At 36.1% G+C, this 16,602-nt stretch overlaps 1 protein-coding gene across 3 annotated transcripts in view; it reads left to right on the top strand.

The window, feature by feature from the left end:
* ITCH (itchy E3 ubiquitin protein ligase) overlaps positions 1-16,602 on the top strand; it is a 139,836-nt gene that overhangs the window by 83,346 nt on the left and 39,888 nt on the right. For all 3 annotated transcript variants that reach the window (XM_039248704.1, XM_039248705.1, XM_039248706.1), the window contains exons 8-12: positions 4,171-4,328; positions 5,733-5,922; positions 7,342-7,437; positions 8,649-8,823; positions 13,235-13,304. In XM_039248704.1, coding sequence (XP_039104635.1) covers positions 4,171-4,328; positions 5,733-5,922; positions 7,342-7,437; positions 8,649-8,823; positions 13,235-13,304 — 689 coding nt within the window. The remainder of the gene's footprint in view (positions 1-4,170; positions 4,329-5,732; positions 5,923-7,341; positions 7,438-8,648; positions 8,824-13,234; positions 13,305-16,602) is intronic.

Raw genomic sequence — 16,602 nt, 5'->3', positions numbered from 1 at the left:
AACAGTTTTGAAGAGCTGTTAGGATTGAAGCAGTGTTTTAGGTTGAGGGGTTTGATGCATTTATGAACTGAGAGAAAAGATCTGGAAGAAGGAAGATGATAGAAGATAGAAGAAAGGTGTTAAATGATGATGGAAAGTCCTAGAGGATATAGGCTGAAATTAAGAACACAAAGGCAAATTAGTCTTGAAGTAGTGAAGAGACATTTTTCCCCTAAGAGACACAGAGAAATTTTTTTTATTGATTGATTTTTTTTTTAATGAAAGTTTTTTCTTAAATGTACAATAGGATCTAAGATAACACTTCATCCTAGCTATAGTTGGTAACAGATACTGCAAAAAGAAGGAATTCAGTTGTTTAAATAGGAACAGAATTGAGAACACCATTGCCTCAGACACAAGAACAGGTTACTTTTTGCTAGGTTTCTTCCCCCCCCCCCCTTTTTTTTAAGAGAGCTCAAGCAGGAGAGAAGGGGGAAGGAAAGGAAGGAGGGAGGATCGAAGATCTCAAGCAGGCTCCACACCGAGCATGGAGTCCTACGTGGGGCTCAATCCCACAACCCTGTGATCATGACCTGAGCCGAAATCAAGAGTTGGGTGCTCAACTGATGCCACCCAGGCATCTCTTTCCAGATTTCTTGATTCCACCTATAGGCCTTTCCTTGCAGCCTTTGCTTTAAGCTTCTTGAGTTTCTTTTCTTCTTTCTGATTCTGCTTGAGTGCCTTATCTTCCATGTTCATCTCCTTGGACTGTTTCAGGGGCTTCTGCCACCTTCTCAGTTGGACATGGCACCTGCCACCCCTTTGGAACAGAGGAAGTTTAAGGTAGATGAGACAGTTGAAAGATAGCAAATAATCGTCATGTTAGGGAAGAGGCAGGATCAAGGTCATCTACAGATTGGAAATGTGGTCAAGAGTAGATTCTATACGTAGAAAATTATTGATTTCCAAGCAGTATGTATAGTCCAGTTGAAGTTGTTAAATAAGGTCAACTGTAGCCCTTGTCTCAGTCTCGAAAATGAGCAAGCTTTAGGAAACACCTGCCAGGATAAAAAGATGGAAACTGAAGAAACACAATTTTAATTTCTTTTTGTCTTTTGCCTAAGTCTGTTTAATTGCACAGGACCTAGTAAAAGTCCTTTGCCTTACCAAATCACTATTAATTTATTGCTATTAATTTTAATATCAATACACCAGTCCTGGTGAACCTGTAGCGTAGGTTGTCATAGTCCTCTGTCATTTCTACTTGTTTAGCTCCTAGGAGATTTGAGCTGTGATTTCTTCTTTTTAACAGGAAAAAAAGTGCTCACTTTGGCAACACATACACAAACAGAAGGGAAGAAAAGACTTTATCTTGTTAGACATTGGAAGTGAAAACCCACAGACTTTCCTTTATTGGGCACAGTGGGAAATTTATGAGGACCTTTTATAGAACAGTCTACACCTTTAATTTGGTACTTTACCTAGTTTATTTATTCTGCTAAAATATACCTGATTTCACACCTGGAACATTATTTATTATTACCTGTTAGCCCCTGAGAATAGTAGTAGAAAAAGTAAATGAAGGATTAGTTGTAATGAAAAGATTGCTTGGGGTTAGGGGATGTTGGGAAATAGTGAAAGAATGAAAGGTACTAGGAGAAGTAGTAGCCTATGATGGAGCCCAAGTGGGACTTGAAGGGAGCTGATGGACTATGAGTATAGAGGGGTTAAAGGTCATGATGAGACTGAATCAAAGATACAGTGGGAGGCAGGTAGGAGTAGAAGGTTGTAAGTAGAGAGATTTATGAGTTTAAGACCTAAGAAGGAGGAACGATTTCTAAGTATCAAGGACATTTAAGGAGTCATCATACTATACCCAGATTGTCAGATAACTATATTGAGAAATTGAGGCCAAGGTGTTATTAGAAAACAGAATGGGTGTTAAAATCTCCAAGATTTTAATCCTCAAAAACAGGATATTTGCATTATTGGAATTCAGCTTCTGGATTTCCCCTTTGTCATAGCAGATTTACCTCATGCCCTGAATGTTCCTCCTTCCTCACATATTCCTAAAACTCGACCAGCTCTGATGTGCAAAGAGATGAAGTACATTTTCTTTGGTCACATAACTTCTTTTTTTTTTTTTTTTTAATGTTTTATTTATTTCTAGGAGAGAGAGAGACAGCGTGAGCAGGGGAGGGTCAGAGAGAGAGGGAGACACAGACTCCGAAACAGGCTCCAGGCTCCGAGCTGGCAGTCAGCACAGAGCCCGACGCGGGGCTCGAACCCACGAACCGCGAGATCATGACCCAAGCGAAAGTCGGACGCTTAACCGACTAAGCCACTCAGGCGCCCCTGTCACATAACCTCTTAATAGCAGAGTCAGAGCTAGAAACCTCAGTTCCCCACTTTTTGTCCATTCTGCCATTGGTTGTTTATCTTTTAAAAGGCATTAAGAACCTTAATTAGTTCTTAATGTTTTTAAGAACTAACTAGTAATGAATGTGTTGAAATAGTATGGAGAGGCAATACTCAGAGTCTTAAAGGGGTATGCTACTCAAAATGGGTTTGAAACTCAGCACTTATGGGAAGGGGAACCGTGTCAAAGCCGACTCTTCCTGCATTCAGTTCATATTCTGGGGTGGCTTTGCCTTCCTGTAGGAGTCAACACTAACCAGGTGCTGACTGCCACTTACTGAGCTGTTCCTTTTATTCAAAATAAGCATTTGAGGCACCCACAAGGCAGTCTTGTCATATTCTACTATTTACACAGATCACCTGGGGATCTTATTAAAATATTCATTCTAATATAGTGGATCCTGGGAGTGGACTGCATTTCTTTCTTTTTTTAACTTTTTAAAAAGGTTTATTTATTTTGAGAGAGAAAATGAACAGGGTCAGAGGAGAAAAAGAATCCCAGGCAGGGTCCATACTGTCAGCGTGAGCCCAACACAGGGCTTGATCCCACAGGCCACAAGTTCATGATGCAGGCCAAAATCTAAGAGTCAGTCCACCCAACTAACTGAGCCACCGAGGCACCTCAAGATTGTGCTTTTTAAAAAAGTTTTTTTTAACATTTATTTATTTTTTGAGAGACAGAGCATGAATGGGGGAAGGACAGAGAGAGAGGGAGACACAGCATCTGAAGTAGGATCCAGGCTCTGAGCTGTCAGCACAGAGCCTGACGGGGGGCTCGAACTCACAAACTGTGAGATCATGACCTGAGCTGAAGTCTGACACTTAACCAACTGAGCCACCCACGTGCCCTAGGGTTGTGGTTTTTAAATAAGCCTCCTATGTGTTGCCTTTGCTTCTGTTCCAAAGACTCTACTTTTAGTGTCTTCACTAAAAACACTTTTAGTGTTTTCACTTTGTTCAGGCTTATTCTGAACAATTAATACTGTAGTATGGATTAAAACTGCATAATAGTTTGCTGCTTACTATATAGTAGATAGCAGAGCCTTAGCTGAGGCATCTTCAAACTGGCTAAACTCACACTCTGCTGTCTAATTCATGACTAGGTCCCCCTGGAAAAGGAATCAAGTATATTTAGCTAACAGTGGTAATAACTTTCAATCTGATGTTTCTGGTTACTGTCCTCCCCTCTCTTTTCTTCAGTTGATGTCATTGCTTTGAAGAAATGACACCTCCCTTTTAAAAAAGGTCTGTGGGCATCTCTGCTCTAGATCACTAATTTTCAACATTTTGCATACCATTTTCTGGGATGGTGAGAAAGCACCTTGTCTCTGGGAAATAAGTATACTTCTTTCTTCTGTCATAAAACAGTCAACCCTACCCCGAAACTGAAGAATAGTAAGAGCCTATGGAAACCAGGAAAATAATGGTGACATTATCTGTCCTTGAAATAAAATAGTGCCCTTTCTAAGGCATTGGAATTTTGAGAATTTGACTCTGTTCCTTCTTATGCAGGGTCTCCAAAGACTTATTTGAAATCTGAACCAGCATACCTACTAGTTTTGAAGGGTCCCAAATGTTTCTGTTGCTCTTAGGCAACTCGTCACTCTATGGCTTCTGGGTCAGCTCTGAGAGTTATATATATATAAGACTCTAACCAAGGGCTATTCATGTATTTGATAAGGCTGGCCAGAAATTTTAAGCTTTGGTCTTCTTGTTTTTTATTAAATTCAGTGAACATTCATTTTCCCTTCCCTATCCCCCCTTCTTACCCAGAACAAATCCAAATGGATCAGATGAACCTGAGGATTCAGGGGCTGGTGAAAATAGGAAGGTCAATGGGAATAACTCTCCATCACTCTCAAATGGCGGTTTTAAGCCTTCTAGGCCTCCAAGACCTTCACGACCACCTCCACCTACCCCACGTAGACCAGGTGTGTATTCCATGTATTCCAGCCACACACTAGGGATGTAACTATCAGTACTATGATTGTGAATAATGTTCTGTTTGAGAATTGATCCTGAGGTAAGTGTCAGAAGACTCAGGTTGGTTTTCTAGCAGTATTTTTATATTTTATATTTTAGCCAAGAATGATCTTTCTGTATATAGGTAGACAAAGGAGTGCCTTTTCCATAAGTTTTTCCTCTAGGGAAAAACTGTTGAGGCAAGTGCTTTTTTGAGAATGAGAAATAGAATGAGAACCCTATGTGCATTATACAACAGGTTTGTAACAGTGTGAACATAAGCATGTCATATTGTCAAGGATCTGGTTGCTTAGTCTCAGTATATCCTTTAAAAAAATATAGTAAATAGCGAGTAACCCAACAATGCTAAATGATATTCAGATTTTGAAGCAAAGATTATGCAACAAATGAACATGTTTCATGTAGTAAAAATGTTAACAGTTATAGGTAGAATATCCATTTTCCCTCATTAGCCAGAATAGAATCTTTAATCATTTATTGTTTCCTCTGCTAGTATCTGGACAGGGAATGTAAAAAAGTTAAACCAAATATTATTAAAAAGTAAATTAGTTGTCTATAAATCAATTTTATTTTTTTTAATGTTTGTTTATTTTTAAGAGGGATAGAGCGTGAGTTGGGGAGGGGCAGAGAGAAGGGGAGACACAGAATCCGAAACAGGGTCCAGACTGAGCTGTCAGCACAGAGCCCAACGCTAGGCTCGAACTCACAAACCATGAGATCATGACCTGAGCTGAAGTTGGATGCTCAACTGACTGAGCCATCTAAGCACCCGTATAAATCATTTCATTAAACAACTTTGTTTTTAATTATACATCTTCCCCTTTTTTGGTAAAAACTGTGTTGTTAATATATTCCCAGTTTTTAAATGTATATACTGCTTTGTCAAAATATTGGTGACCTCTCCTGGAAATTGTTTTGTCTACTATTTCTTGAAGATATACTATATACAGTGCTATTGCTTAACAGTCAGATCTTCTGTACTTTAACTAACATCAAAAATAGATCTTTAATCTGTAGGGTTTCATGTAAAAGACAGTTTTAAGGATCTGAAAATTTACTAAATGAACTTATCACACCAAGGGATACCATTGCTTTCCTATACTAAAAGTTTTTATTTGTTTCATCAGAAAATCAGAATTTGCATGTGCTTCATAATTAATAAAGAGACATAGAGCAGATAGAACCCAAAAAGTTATTTCACAAAGCTTATATTATTTAAATTATTTTTACCCACATAACCACATCTTAAATTTTCTGTGTCATCTACCTTTTAATTATTTTAAGTTTAAATTCTGTCCTGAATTTAGAGTTCTGAAAATAAAAGACTCTTGTTTTCAACAAACCTTTTATAGCATCTGTCAATGGTTCACCGTCTGCCACTTCTGAAAGTGATGGATCCAGTACGGGCTCTCTGCCACCAACAAATATAAATTCAAATACATCTGAAGGAGCAACATCTGGATTAATAATTCCTCTTACTATATCTGGAGGCTCAGGCCCTAGGCCATTAAATCCTGTACCTCAAGCTCCCCTACCACCTGGGTAAGTAACTGTTTTTTGTTAATATTTTGTTTGCTTTAGACTTCTGTATATACTTATTAATAAGGAACATGAACTTCATTCTTTAAAAAAACTATCTTCACTCAGTGGTAACTGATTTTGGCAGGTGGGGGCTATATATAGAGTTAGACTGAACAAAAAAAACCTTACCACATTAGCAGTTACCCTCCTCCTTATTTCCAGGGCATAGTTTTTTATTTTTATTATTATTTTTTTTACTGAAGGACTCTGAACCATAGGAAATTAACCAGTGCCAAGTAATGAAATAGTCACCTAACTCAGATTGCTTTTTCTGTGAGGGTGGAAAAAGAACCCACTTTTTAAAATATTTTTTTCCATCATAAAGTTATTATAGCAAAGTAGTAATAATTTAGGAAACTGATAAAATTAGAGCTTATAACCCTATTTTAATCTCCACTAATTATTTTAGAAATTAATAGTATTCTAATAGTTTACATATATATATTATGACATTCAGATAAATCCAGAGCTTGGAATCTCATTAAAATTAATTGATAAATTAATAAACCCTTATGAAAATTTTAATTGCTAAACAGATAATATTTGTCTGCATAGTTGGGCCATTTTCCTTTTGCAAAACCTACATGGGAAGCCAATTAGAAAGTTATTTGTGAAAGGGATTAGCAAACAGAAACTGGTACTCTCCAAAGTGATTGGTACTTCTTTTTATTTTTCTTTTAAGTTTGTTTATTTACTTTGAGCGTTCGCACTCAAACAGAAGAGGGGAAGAGAGAGAGAGAGAGAGGAGAGAGAGAGAGAGAGAGAGAATGAATCCTAAGCCGGCTCTGTGCTGTCAGCCTAAACGAAGAGTTAGACACTTAACCACCTGAGCCACCCAGTTGCCCCTAAATTGATTGGTACTTCTAGGTTGTGGTGGCTTATTCCTGTCTTCCTCACTTTGGGGATTAACATACTAAGGAGACTAGAATTCCCAGATTTACTTTGTCTGTTAGACTATGCAGAGATACATCTGATAAAGTCTTAGTCTTTGATTTCAATTCTTCTGGAATGCAAATGGTGCTTTGCTCTTCAGTTATCAGCTCAATCTTTCTTCAGATTTCATAACATTAATTACAAGCATTTTTCCCCTACCAAGTCTTGCATATGCCATGATCAGATTGAGATAGACTTTATCTCCTGAATGCATCTATCTAAGACCTCTTCAGAAATACAAGGCATTTCTTGAGCAGATACTTCTGCAGAAGAAATCTTATTTATTCTGTCATCCTCAGGATACCATTTCTTGACTTTATTTTTAAATTCTTTTGGTATCTTCTTTATATATTGACATATTTATTTGTCTCAGTTCTGTAATATGGTCATATAAGAGAAAAAAGCAAAGACAAGTGCCATAGCAGCTTTTTACATTTTGTGTTCAAGTTGGGAACAGAGAGTGGACCAGCATGGGCGAGTTTACTACGTAGATCATATTGAAAAAAGAACAACGTGGGATAGACCAGAACCTCTACCTCCTGGGTAAGTATCTGAATTAAAGAAGAAAAGTATTTATTCAGAACTATGGATCTATTTGTACAAAATCTTCCTTATATTCCTATGTTTCCTTTTAGTCTTTTCTCTATCCACTTTGTGTTGTGGTAGATGCAAACTAGAAAGACGAGAGAGAATTGATTGAGCACGAAGAATGATTTGTTTTCATTCATTTCTGACCTCAAGATTCCACAGGTCTTGCTATTTCCAAGTTTTCCTTTCTGTACTTAACTTCGTTCAAACCACAGGATTTTAGAATTAGTTTCATGAAGAGTAATTATTTAACAGAATAATAAATATATTATTGATATATATGAAGATAAAGTCTATTATACAAAAAACTTTAATATATAATTGTGAAATCATTGCAGAATAGTTGAGGTAATTAAAGGATATATTAATACATGTTAAGTATTTACCATGTACATTATAGAAAATGGAAGAAAATATTTGTATTCAAGGGAAGTCAGTAGCAAACTTGGAGAAATACTTAATCTTGCTAGTAATTTCAAATACAAGGTATTGTTTCACTTGTTAAATTAGCAGATAGAATCCAGTATTGGTGAGATTGCAGAGGAACTTTACCACATAACATTGTGAGTGGTAGTATAAATTAGTCACAACTCTTGCAGAAAGTATCTAAAACTATAGTAATGCACATACCCTTAGTAATCCTCTCCAGGAAGTTTATCCTAAGAAGTAATGCAAAGGAAGAAAAAAATTGATCTGTTAAAGGTATTTATTATTTTACTTTTTATAATATGAGAATATTAGAAACAACCATAAATAACAAAGTAGAAATCACCAAGTTATTGTATTAATGTTTACTTAATATTATGCACCACCCATTTGAAATGATCAGTATTTGTAATCTTGTAGAAAAAGTCCCTTTTGAGATTTGTGAAAAGCTGTATATACAATGTGTCCCTATTAGAATTGCAACATTGGAAAGAAAATGAGAACTTGGTTTTTGAGCCATAGAGACATATTCACTGAATATACATTGTGTTTTCCAAGCCTGACTGATACATATTAAGAACTTTTAAGAACGAAATTTTTAGAAAAAGAGTTCAGGTAAATGAAAAGTAGTTTAAGGTAAAATCTTACCAAACCTGGAACAGGGCCAAGATGAAGTCCTTTTCAGTTCACATCTGTATCACAAATAATTGTTAAATTAGGTTGTTTTTGTTTTGATTTAGCTGGGAGCGGCGTGTTGACAACATGGGACGTATTTATTATGTTGACCATTTCACAAGAACAACAACATGGCAGAGGCCAACATTGGAATCTGTCCGGAACTATGAACAGTGGCAGCTCCAACGTAGTCAGCTTCAAGGAGCAATGCAGCAGTTTAACCAGAGATTCATTTATGGGGTAAGCGCTTGCTATACTATAAATTTAAGAGCACTTGTTTTTAACCTTTTTTTTTGCATATGAACTGTTAAGTACTAAAAAGACAAGTAAGATGGCACCCAGTTGTTGCTATTGGTAGAAATTATAGTTAGACCTTGTCTTGAGTATTCTGTGCCTATGATCTATTCTTACCTCTTTGAAACTTCTGAAGTTCAACTTCCTTTACTTTGTTAATATCAAAAATAAAAAAGTAATTAGGTAAACTTAAAATTCATGGATAAAAGAATAATAAAAATAAACTCAAGTAGTATGAAGAGGATTAAAACAGTTTTAAATTTCATTATGCCTAGCTTATCAGAATATTTGAAGGTTTGGCTCTAAGAGCACCTGACTGTTAAGTGACTATATAGAACTGATGACAGACTTGAATCATTTTGTAACATATGAAAATAAAGTTAACCTGATAAATTGTTTGGTGTACTAGAAGACTAAAGAAATTTGATTCCTTATATGATTATTCTAAATATATCTTTCTCGTTTCAAAATTGTATGAACTTTGGTATGCAAACATTCCCTTTCTGGAAATGGTTTAAGTTTTACATAGTTTCCTTTAGAGTAATATTGCAATAATAGTGAAAAGTTCACCAAAATATATTATCATTTTATTATGTAGTCTTTGGTATTAGGAATTTTATAGTCCCTTAAACCTTAAACTATTATAGATCTTTTCTCTGAAGAAGGGAAAATGGTCCTTGGAGAAATTTGATTCTGTGTGCCAAACGAGGGATTTGAGTAATACATAGAACTTAAACAAAAAAATCAACTGTCCAAGAGTTCAGAAGAAGCTGAACTGCTCCATTACCATTTCTTCCCTTCCACTACCATTGGGAGCATCCGTTTTAGAATACATTGGAGTAAAAGCCTGTCCTCTCTAGGCATTACTTTTCCCCCTTTTCTCCATATTCCTATTTCTTGGATCTCATCACCATAATAGTTTCACTCACTGATATAGACAAATTCATCTTTTTTTAAAAAAAATGTTTATTTATTTATTTTGAGAGACAGAGAGACAACACAAGTGGGGCCAGGGGCAGAGAGAGAGGCGGAGAGAGAATTCCAATCCGTGCTGTCAGTGCAGAGCCTGACATGGGCTTGATCTCTTGAACCATACATGACCTGAGCTGAAATCAAGAGTCCGATGCTTAACTGACTGAGCCACCCAGGTGCTCAGACAAATTCATTTTTATCAGCAGCCTTCTCTTCACTACCTGGTTATGATTAAGATACTTTCTTTCATATGACAGTTTTCCCTTCTACCTTCTATAGGCAGCTGACTTTCTCCCCAGTGGTTTTAGAAGTGAAATTAGTTTTTTTGTCTACCATACCCTTTGCATTTTTTTTTTCTGTGCTTTCTAAATTATAATCACCTTTGGTATGCCTGACCAAATTTCTTCTAGGTTTGAATGCTTAGCTTGCCTGCCTTCTTTAAAACTATTTTTCGCATGGGTGTCCAGTGGGAAGAGTATGGGCTTCGGGTTTGAGTCCTGGTTCCACAGTTACTTTCTCTATATGACTTTGAGTAAGTTACATAACCTCACCAAGACTCCTTTACTTTATAAAATATACATATGAAGTTACTTGAGAGGGTTTTTTTGTTTTTGTTTTTGTTTTTTGAGGGTTCTATAAAATAAGGTTCCTAATATGGTTGGGACATATTAGATACATAAAAATGTTAGTTTTCATTTTTTCTTTCCCTCATATCCACATTATATGTTTTAGCTTACTTTACAGTATATGATTTTTTTTTTTAAGTTTATTTTGAGAGAGACAAGGTTTGAGAAGGAAAGGGGCAGAGAGAAAGGGAGAATCTCAAACAGGCTCCATGCTGTCAGCTCAGAGCCCAACGCAGGTATTGAACCCATAAAAACTGAGATCATGACCTGAGCCGAAATCAAGAGTTAGGTGCTCAACCAACTGAGCCACCCAGGTGCCCCACGGTACATGATCTTTTTAAGACATTCTTTTAGGAGACTGATTTAGCATATTTCCAAACACCAACAATGTATATTGCTTCATTGTAAACTTCACCAATTTGATACTTGAAACTTTACTTGAGTTGTAGCTTTTACCTCATTGTCTGTGTTCTATTTTTTTCTCCCCCCCATCTTATCCAAAAGAATCTGACCATTTTTCTGAAATTTTGCTCATTATAGAATATTTTAAAATCATAACTTGGGGCGCCCGGGTGGCTTAGTCAGTTAAGCGTCCGACTTTCACTCAGGTCATGATCTCGCGGTTCGTGGGTTCGGGCCCCACGTCGGGCTCTGTGCTGACTGCCAGCTCAGAGCCTGGAGCCTCTTTCAGAGTCTGTGACTCCCTCTCTCTCTGACCCTCCCCTGCTCATGCTGTGTCTCTCTCTCTCTCTCTCCTAGAAATAAATAAAAAACATTAAAAAAAAATAAATAAATAAAATAAAATCATAACTTAAACAGTCTATTTAATTACTCTTAACATAGCTAGCAATATTAACTGAATTGAATTAAGCATTCTTAATACCAGCTACTTAAAAAAGTGTGGTGGGGTGGTTGGCGGCATATTGCTGAGAAAGTCTGCTTTATAAAATGTCCTTTGTTTCAGGTCAATGGACTTTCATACACCTAGCTTTTTTTTTTTTTTTTTAAGAGAGAGAGAGAGAATGTGTGAGCTGTGGAGGGGTCAGAGGGAAGGGAGAGAATCTTAACTAGGCTTTGGGCTCAATCCCAGGACCCTGGGATCATGACCTGAACTGAAATCAAGAGTCAGCATCTCAACCAACTGAGCCACCCAGGCACCCCCCCATTTTTTTTAAGTAGGCTCTACACCCAACTTATTACCCTAAGATCAAGAATCACATGCTCTACTGACTGAGCCAGCCAGATGTGCTCCTAGTGTTTTTAACATCAGAATGGAAATGGTTGATGATGGAACTTGTATAATGGCTCTTCCTTGACCGTGGTTTTAACATGTATGTCCCCAACTTATTTAACCAGGGAAAGCCTGTGGGCTGGGCTAGAGTCTTAGAAAATTATCAGAATAGTTTGTCATATGCCAGACTTTTCAGACCTGTTCCTAACCAGGGTTCAAACCTTTTATGATGTTTCTCCCTGGCATCTCTGCTCTCACTCCTTTTCATAATCGTGTCGGTCTGGAGGAGCAAGGCCAGTTCTTGACAGGTCTGTCTTCCAAGAGCTATTAAATCAGAAATTGAATATCTGTCATATACTTTAAAACCTTGACAGTTAACCCAGTTTCTGTAATAAGTCAGTGACAAGAAAAGAAAAAAAAAAAAAGACCGTAGGGGGAACTGCTATAGTTCAAGATTTAAGAGATTCAGCCAAATGTAAGGTGAGGACTTATTAGTGATTGGGTATTAGATAATAAAATTAACATAGATTCTGTGTTAGGTGTGATAACAATATTATGGTATGTAAGATGTCCACAAATTTTAGAAAGACATAGGGGTGAAATGACTCAATGGTTCAACAAAGAAGAGGGGAAAAAAGAAAATTTGTTAGTCTTACTAATTGTTGAATCTTCGTGCTGAGTATTTGGGGCTCGCTTTCCTTATTTAACTTGTATATTTTTTTCTATTAATAATTTTTGTTTGAAAAGCAGTTAGAGTCTATTATTTACTTGTTTTATCTTACTAATGGAGAAAGATTTAACCAAATCTTCCTCTGAGAGACCACATATTGTCTTTATTATACATTTAAACCAGAATATACCCATTAACCCTGCATAGAGTCACTATGACTTTCGCTTCTCTTTTATCAGTGGTTGACTCCTTTTTCCAAATGGCTTCCTTTTATCTAGCCAGGCTTCTCTGTCTCCACCAATGGTCATTGGAAACAGAAATTTAAGAAATCTTCTATACAGATCTAGGTTGTCACCTCTTTCAAACTAGAATTCTTTCTTTTTACTCATCTGACAGCCTGTTTTTCCTGTTCCCCTAGCTCCCACAATATTTGTATATACCATGTTTTGTATGTAATTCTTTCTGAGTTAGAAATACAAGGTTATTCTCAGCCATCCAATGATTCTTCGTACTGTTTATAAATGACTCTTTGAGGATTTATATATTTCTCTAATTACTGATTTGTAGCTGAAGAAGAAGAAAATGGTTCTTTGTGGTTGACAATTAATATATTTGTAATATTTGAATTTCAAATAATTTCAAGCATTAATGTTTACACAGATTTTTTTTTTCTCCACCAGAGTGTACTGGCATTTGTCCATTGACTGTGTGACCATGTCTTAAGACGTGAACTCTTTAAGAGTGTGTTATATTGCACATGGCCAGGGAAGGACATACCAGAACGCCTAACCTTGCTTTCAGGTTATTTGATTAAGTTGTTCGTTATTTCACCTTTTTGTTGTTGTTGCTCTTTTTTAGAATCAAGATTTGTTTACTACATCACAAAATAAAGAATTTGATCCCCTTGGTCCCCTGCCACCTGGATGGGGTAAGTCACATGATTTTTTTTTTCATTGCATTTGGTCATTTTAAAAATCAGATATTTATGGATGGTAGCCTGCTCTTGCCTGAGTGAATGTCTGGAGGCTTTTTGGCTGTGTTAGTTTAATTCAGAGTGCCAAATGGGTATTAAAATGCCCAAAAAGGCATTAAAATTCTAAGTTGACTTTCTTATTATAATTAACTTATATTGGAATACAGAATTATTTTACTCTTTTAAAGGTTAAAAATATTTTGCTCACTTAGCAATAAAAAGAACTGGATTATTGATACAACAATCTGAATGGACCTCAGGGCATTGTGCTTAGTGGAAAAAAGTCAGTCTCAAAAGATTACATACTGTATGATTCATTTTATGTAATATTTTCAAAATGACAAATTAACAGAAATGGAAAACAGGTTAGTAGTTGTCAGGAGCCAGAGCCAGTTGTAGGTGGGTGCCAATACAAGAGGTAATAATATAAGTGGTTCTTACATAGTGGTGAAATAGTTCTATATCTTAATCATGGTGGTGACTACACAAATCTGTATACATGGGATAAAAGTGCATAGAACTATACATCCATATTAATGAATTCAGCTTAAAAATTGGTGGAAATGGAATAAAGTCTAGAGTTAACAGTAACATAACAATGTCAATTTCTTGATTTTGATACTGTACTACGGCTATATAAGATATTACCATGGGGAGAAGCTGGTAAAGGATCCATGAGATTCTTGGAATGAGTTTTGCAACATCCTGTAATAATTATTTCAAAATAAAAAGCTTAAATATTTTGACCACATTTGTGCTTCTGAAACACTGTTCAGGAATGCCTGGGTGGCTCAGTCTGTTAAGTGTCTGACTCTTCATTTCAACTCAGGTCATGATATCATGGTGATATCAAGCCCCACATCGGGCTGTGCACTGACAGCAGGGAGTCTGCTTGGGATTCTCTCCCCCTCCCCCCATCCCTCCCCTATTTATGCGTGTATGCTTTCTCTCGTTCTCAAATAAACTTAAAAATACTGTTCAGAGCATGGGTGAGTTAATGTAATCTTGAAAGAATTGAAATTGGAATTGAAATTGGAATTGAAAGAATTGAAAGTGGAAAGGGGAACATCTTATAGTATTATATGACACATAGCATAGTAGCAAGGTTCTAGAATAAACATGGCTATATAGTTTTGCAAGGAAGCTGAAGAGAGTTTAGAAAGTTGAAAACCGTAAACCCATTTATGGAACTACTTACAGTTATATCTTCAAGAGCCACAGATATTTCATAATTTGGGGGGTAAATTCTGAAAGTATTATTTCTAGATAGTCTTGTTGGGAGACATTGGTCTTTAAAATAGATTGCTCTAGCATTATTGGGCAATGGAGAAAAAATTAATGTGTCAAAATCACATGAATCGGGGCAGTAAATGATACTGTGAGAAGCCTCATTGTTCTTAGAGTTATTTATCTTTAACATTCTTGTGAGACAAAAAGATAAAAGTGTAATAGGTCGTACTTATAACTGTTATTGCTATTAATCGTGTAACAAAGGGAGGGCATATGGAAGTGAATTGTGAATTTCTGTTTCACCAAAGCATGGCAGTATGGTAAGGAGTCTTGTATGTGAGTTTCAGAGTGGAGAATACATGGTTGGTATGAAGTACTTTAGAAAAGGGGATGTTGCCTTTATGGAGCATGTTGAACTAGATCTGTCAGATTGCATTTTTACACATGGATGATTTTCCCAGCTTTTATTTCTAGATATATTGTCATATATCTAGAGGAGAAATTAATGCACTGAAAGGATATATCTGAAGGTCACGTTATCCTCTTAATTTTATTGCAGATGAACCATGACCCAATTAGCTTTTGTCAGAAATACAGACCTTTTACTCCTTCTCCAGAGCAGCTGTAGGAAAAAATGGCCTCTAACCCATAGAAGCATGAATTATCGGCTATGTTGCCTTTATTCAAATAAGTTTTTCCTGCATGTTGGTACCTTGTATATTTATTATCCTCATCATTAGGATCTTTCTCATTTTCACTTTAGCCAACAACACTTCCCTAAAATACTGCCTCTAAAGGCCCAATCCCAGGTTACCCAAGTTATCAGAATCTTGTCTTGCTTATTTTACATTCTGCTTATTTTTATGTTTCATACTTAAGAAATAGAGGTGTACCCCTCTCCCTAAATGAGTTTATGATAATTGTGCTACTTAGACTGAACACTTCTTCATGACTCTCTGCCTTTGGGGCACATGGCCCACTGTGGAACCAGTGACAACATTGGTATATTGTAACAGATGAAACTCTACTTGACATATCCTCAGGATTGACCCAAGGAAATAAAACCCCAATTTACAACCTGTGTTTACATTCTGAAATTGGCAGTATTATTTTTATAGTGACATAATATGTATTTTATTTTATTTTTTAAATTTTTTTATTTTGGGAGAGAGAGCAAGGTTTCCCAACACAGTATGTATTTTAAATCCAGCTTCCTCACATTTCAGACTTTTTTGTGCTTGGACTAGACATCACTGCCTCACAAGCTGACAGTGAAAGATTTTTTAACACATGCAAACTAAAGAGGCTAGAGTACAAAGAATGCTTTCAGATCAACAATGTAGTCTAATAGGGCTTTGTATAACTGGTTTTACCCATCAAGTCTAAAGATATTTTCTAATTTTGAGAGTTGCTGTGAAAGAATATGTAGAACAGCAAAAAACTTCTGTTTTTTACTGTTTTATTCACCAAGTCAGGAAGTACTCTGATCTGCATTCAGGTTTGATATTTAGTAATCTCAGTATTATCATGTGACTTCTTTCAACAAAGAAAGAAATCAGCTCTAGTGCCACAGTACGTCTCATTAAAAGCAGATGAGTCTTCAGTTTGCAAGTACATCCACCTTTTTAAATTTTGTTTTTCACAGTTTCTTCCAAGAATTGAATTGCTGGTATCAGCAGTATATACTTAGAACATACATAGAAAATCAGTTTTCTATTAAATTTATCCTGCCTTATGTTAACTTTTGAAGAGAAAATTGCTGGTCCTGAAACCTGAACTTATGTGGCAGGTATACACTTAGGGTATTACTTTTAACATTTAAAAAATTACTTTGAAATTATTCAAATACAAAAAAATTATAGATTTTTCAAATTTATTTAAAATTTTTAAATTTAATATGATTGCCAAGAATATTAACTAAAATTATCGTGTAATGAGCTGTAGCACTGTGGATGCTTCTTTTTGCCTCAGAGGCAGACTTAAAGTTGGTTACATTTTACACTGAAGATGCCATGAGCAGCAA

This window comes from Hyaena hyaena, unplaced genomic scaffold (assembly GCF_003009895.1).
Source record: "Hyaena hyaena isolate Hyena2069 unplaced genomic scaffold, ASM300989v1 scaffold_315, whole genome shotgun sequence".
NCBI classification, from domain to species: domain Eukaryota; kingdom Metazoa; phylum Chordata; class Mammalia; order Carnivora; family Hyaenidae; genus Hyaena; species Hyaena hyaena.
This window is presented reverse-complemented; position numbering and strand designations above follow the sequence as displayed.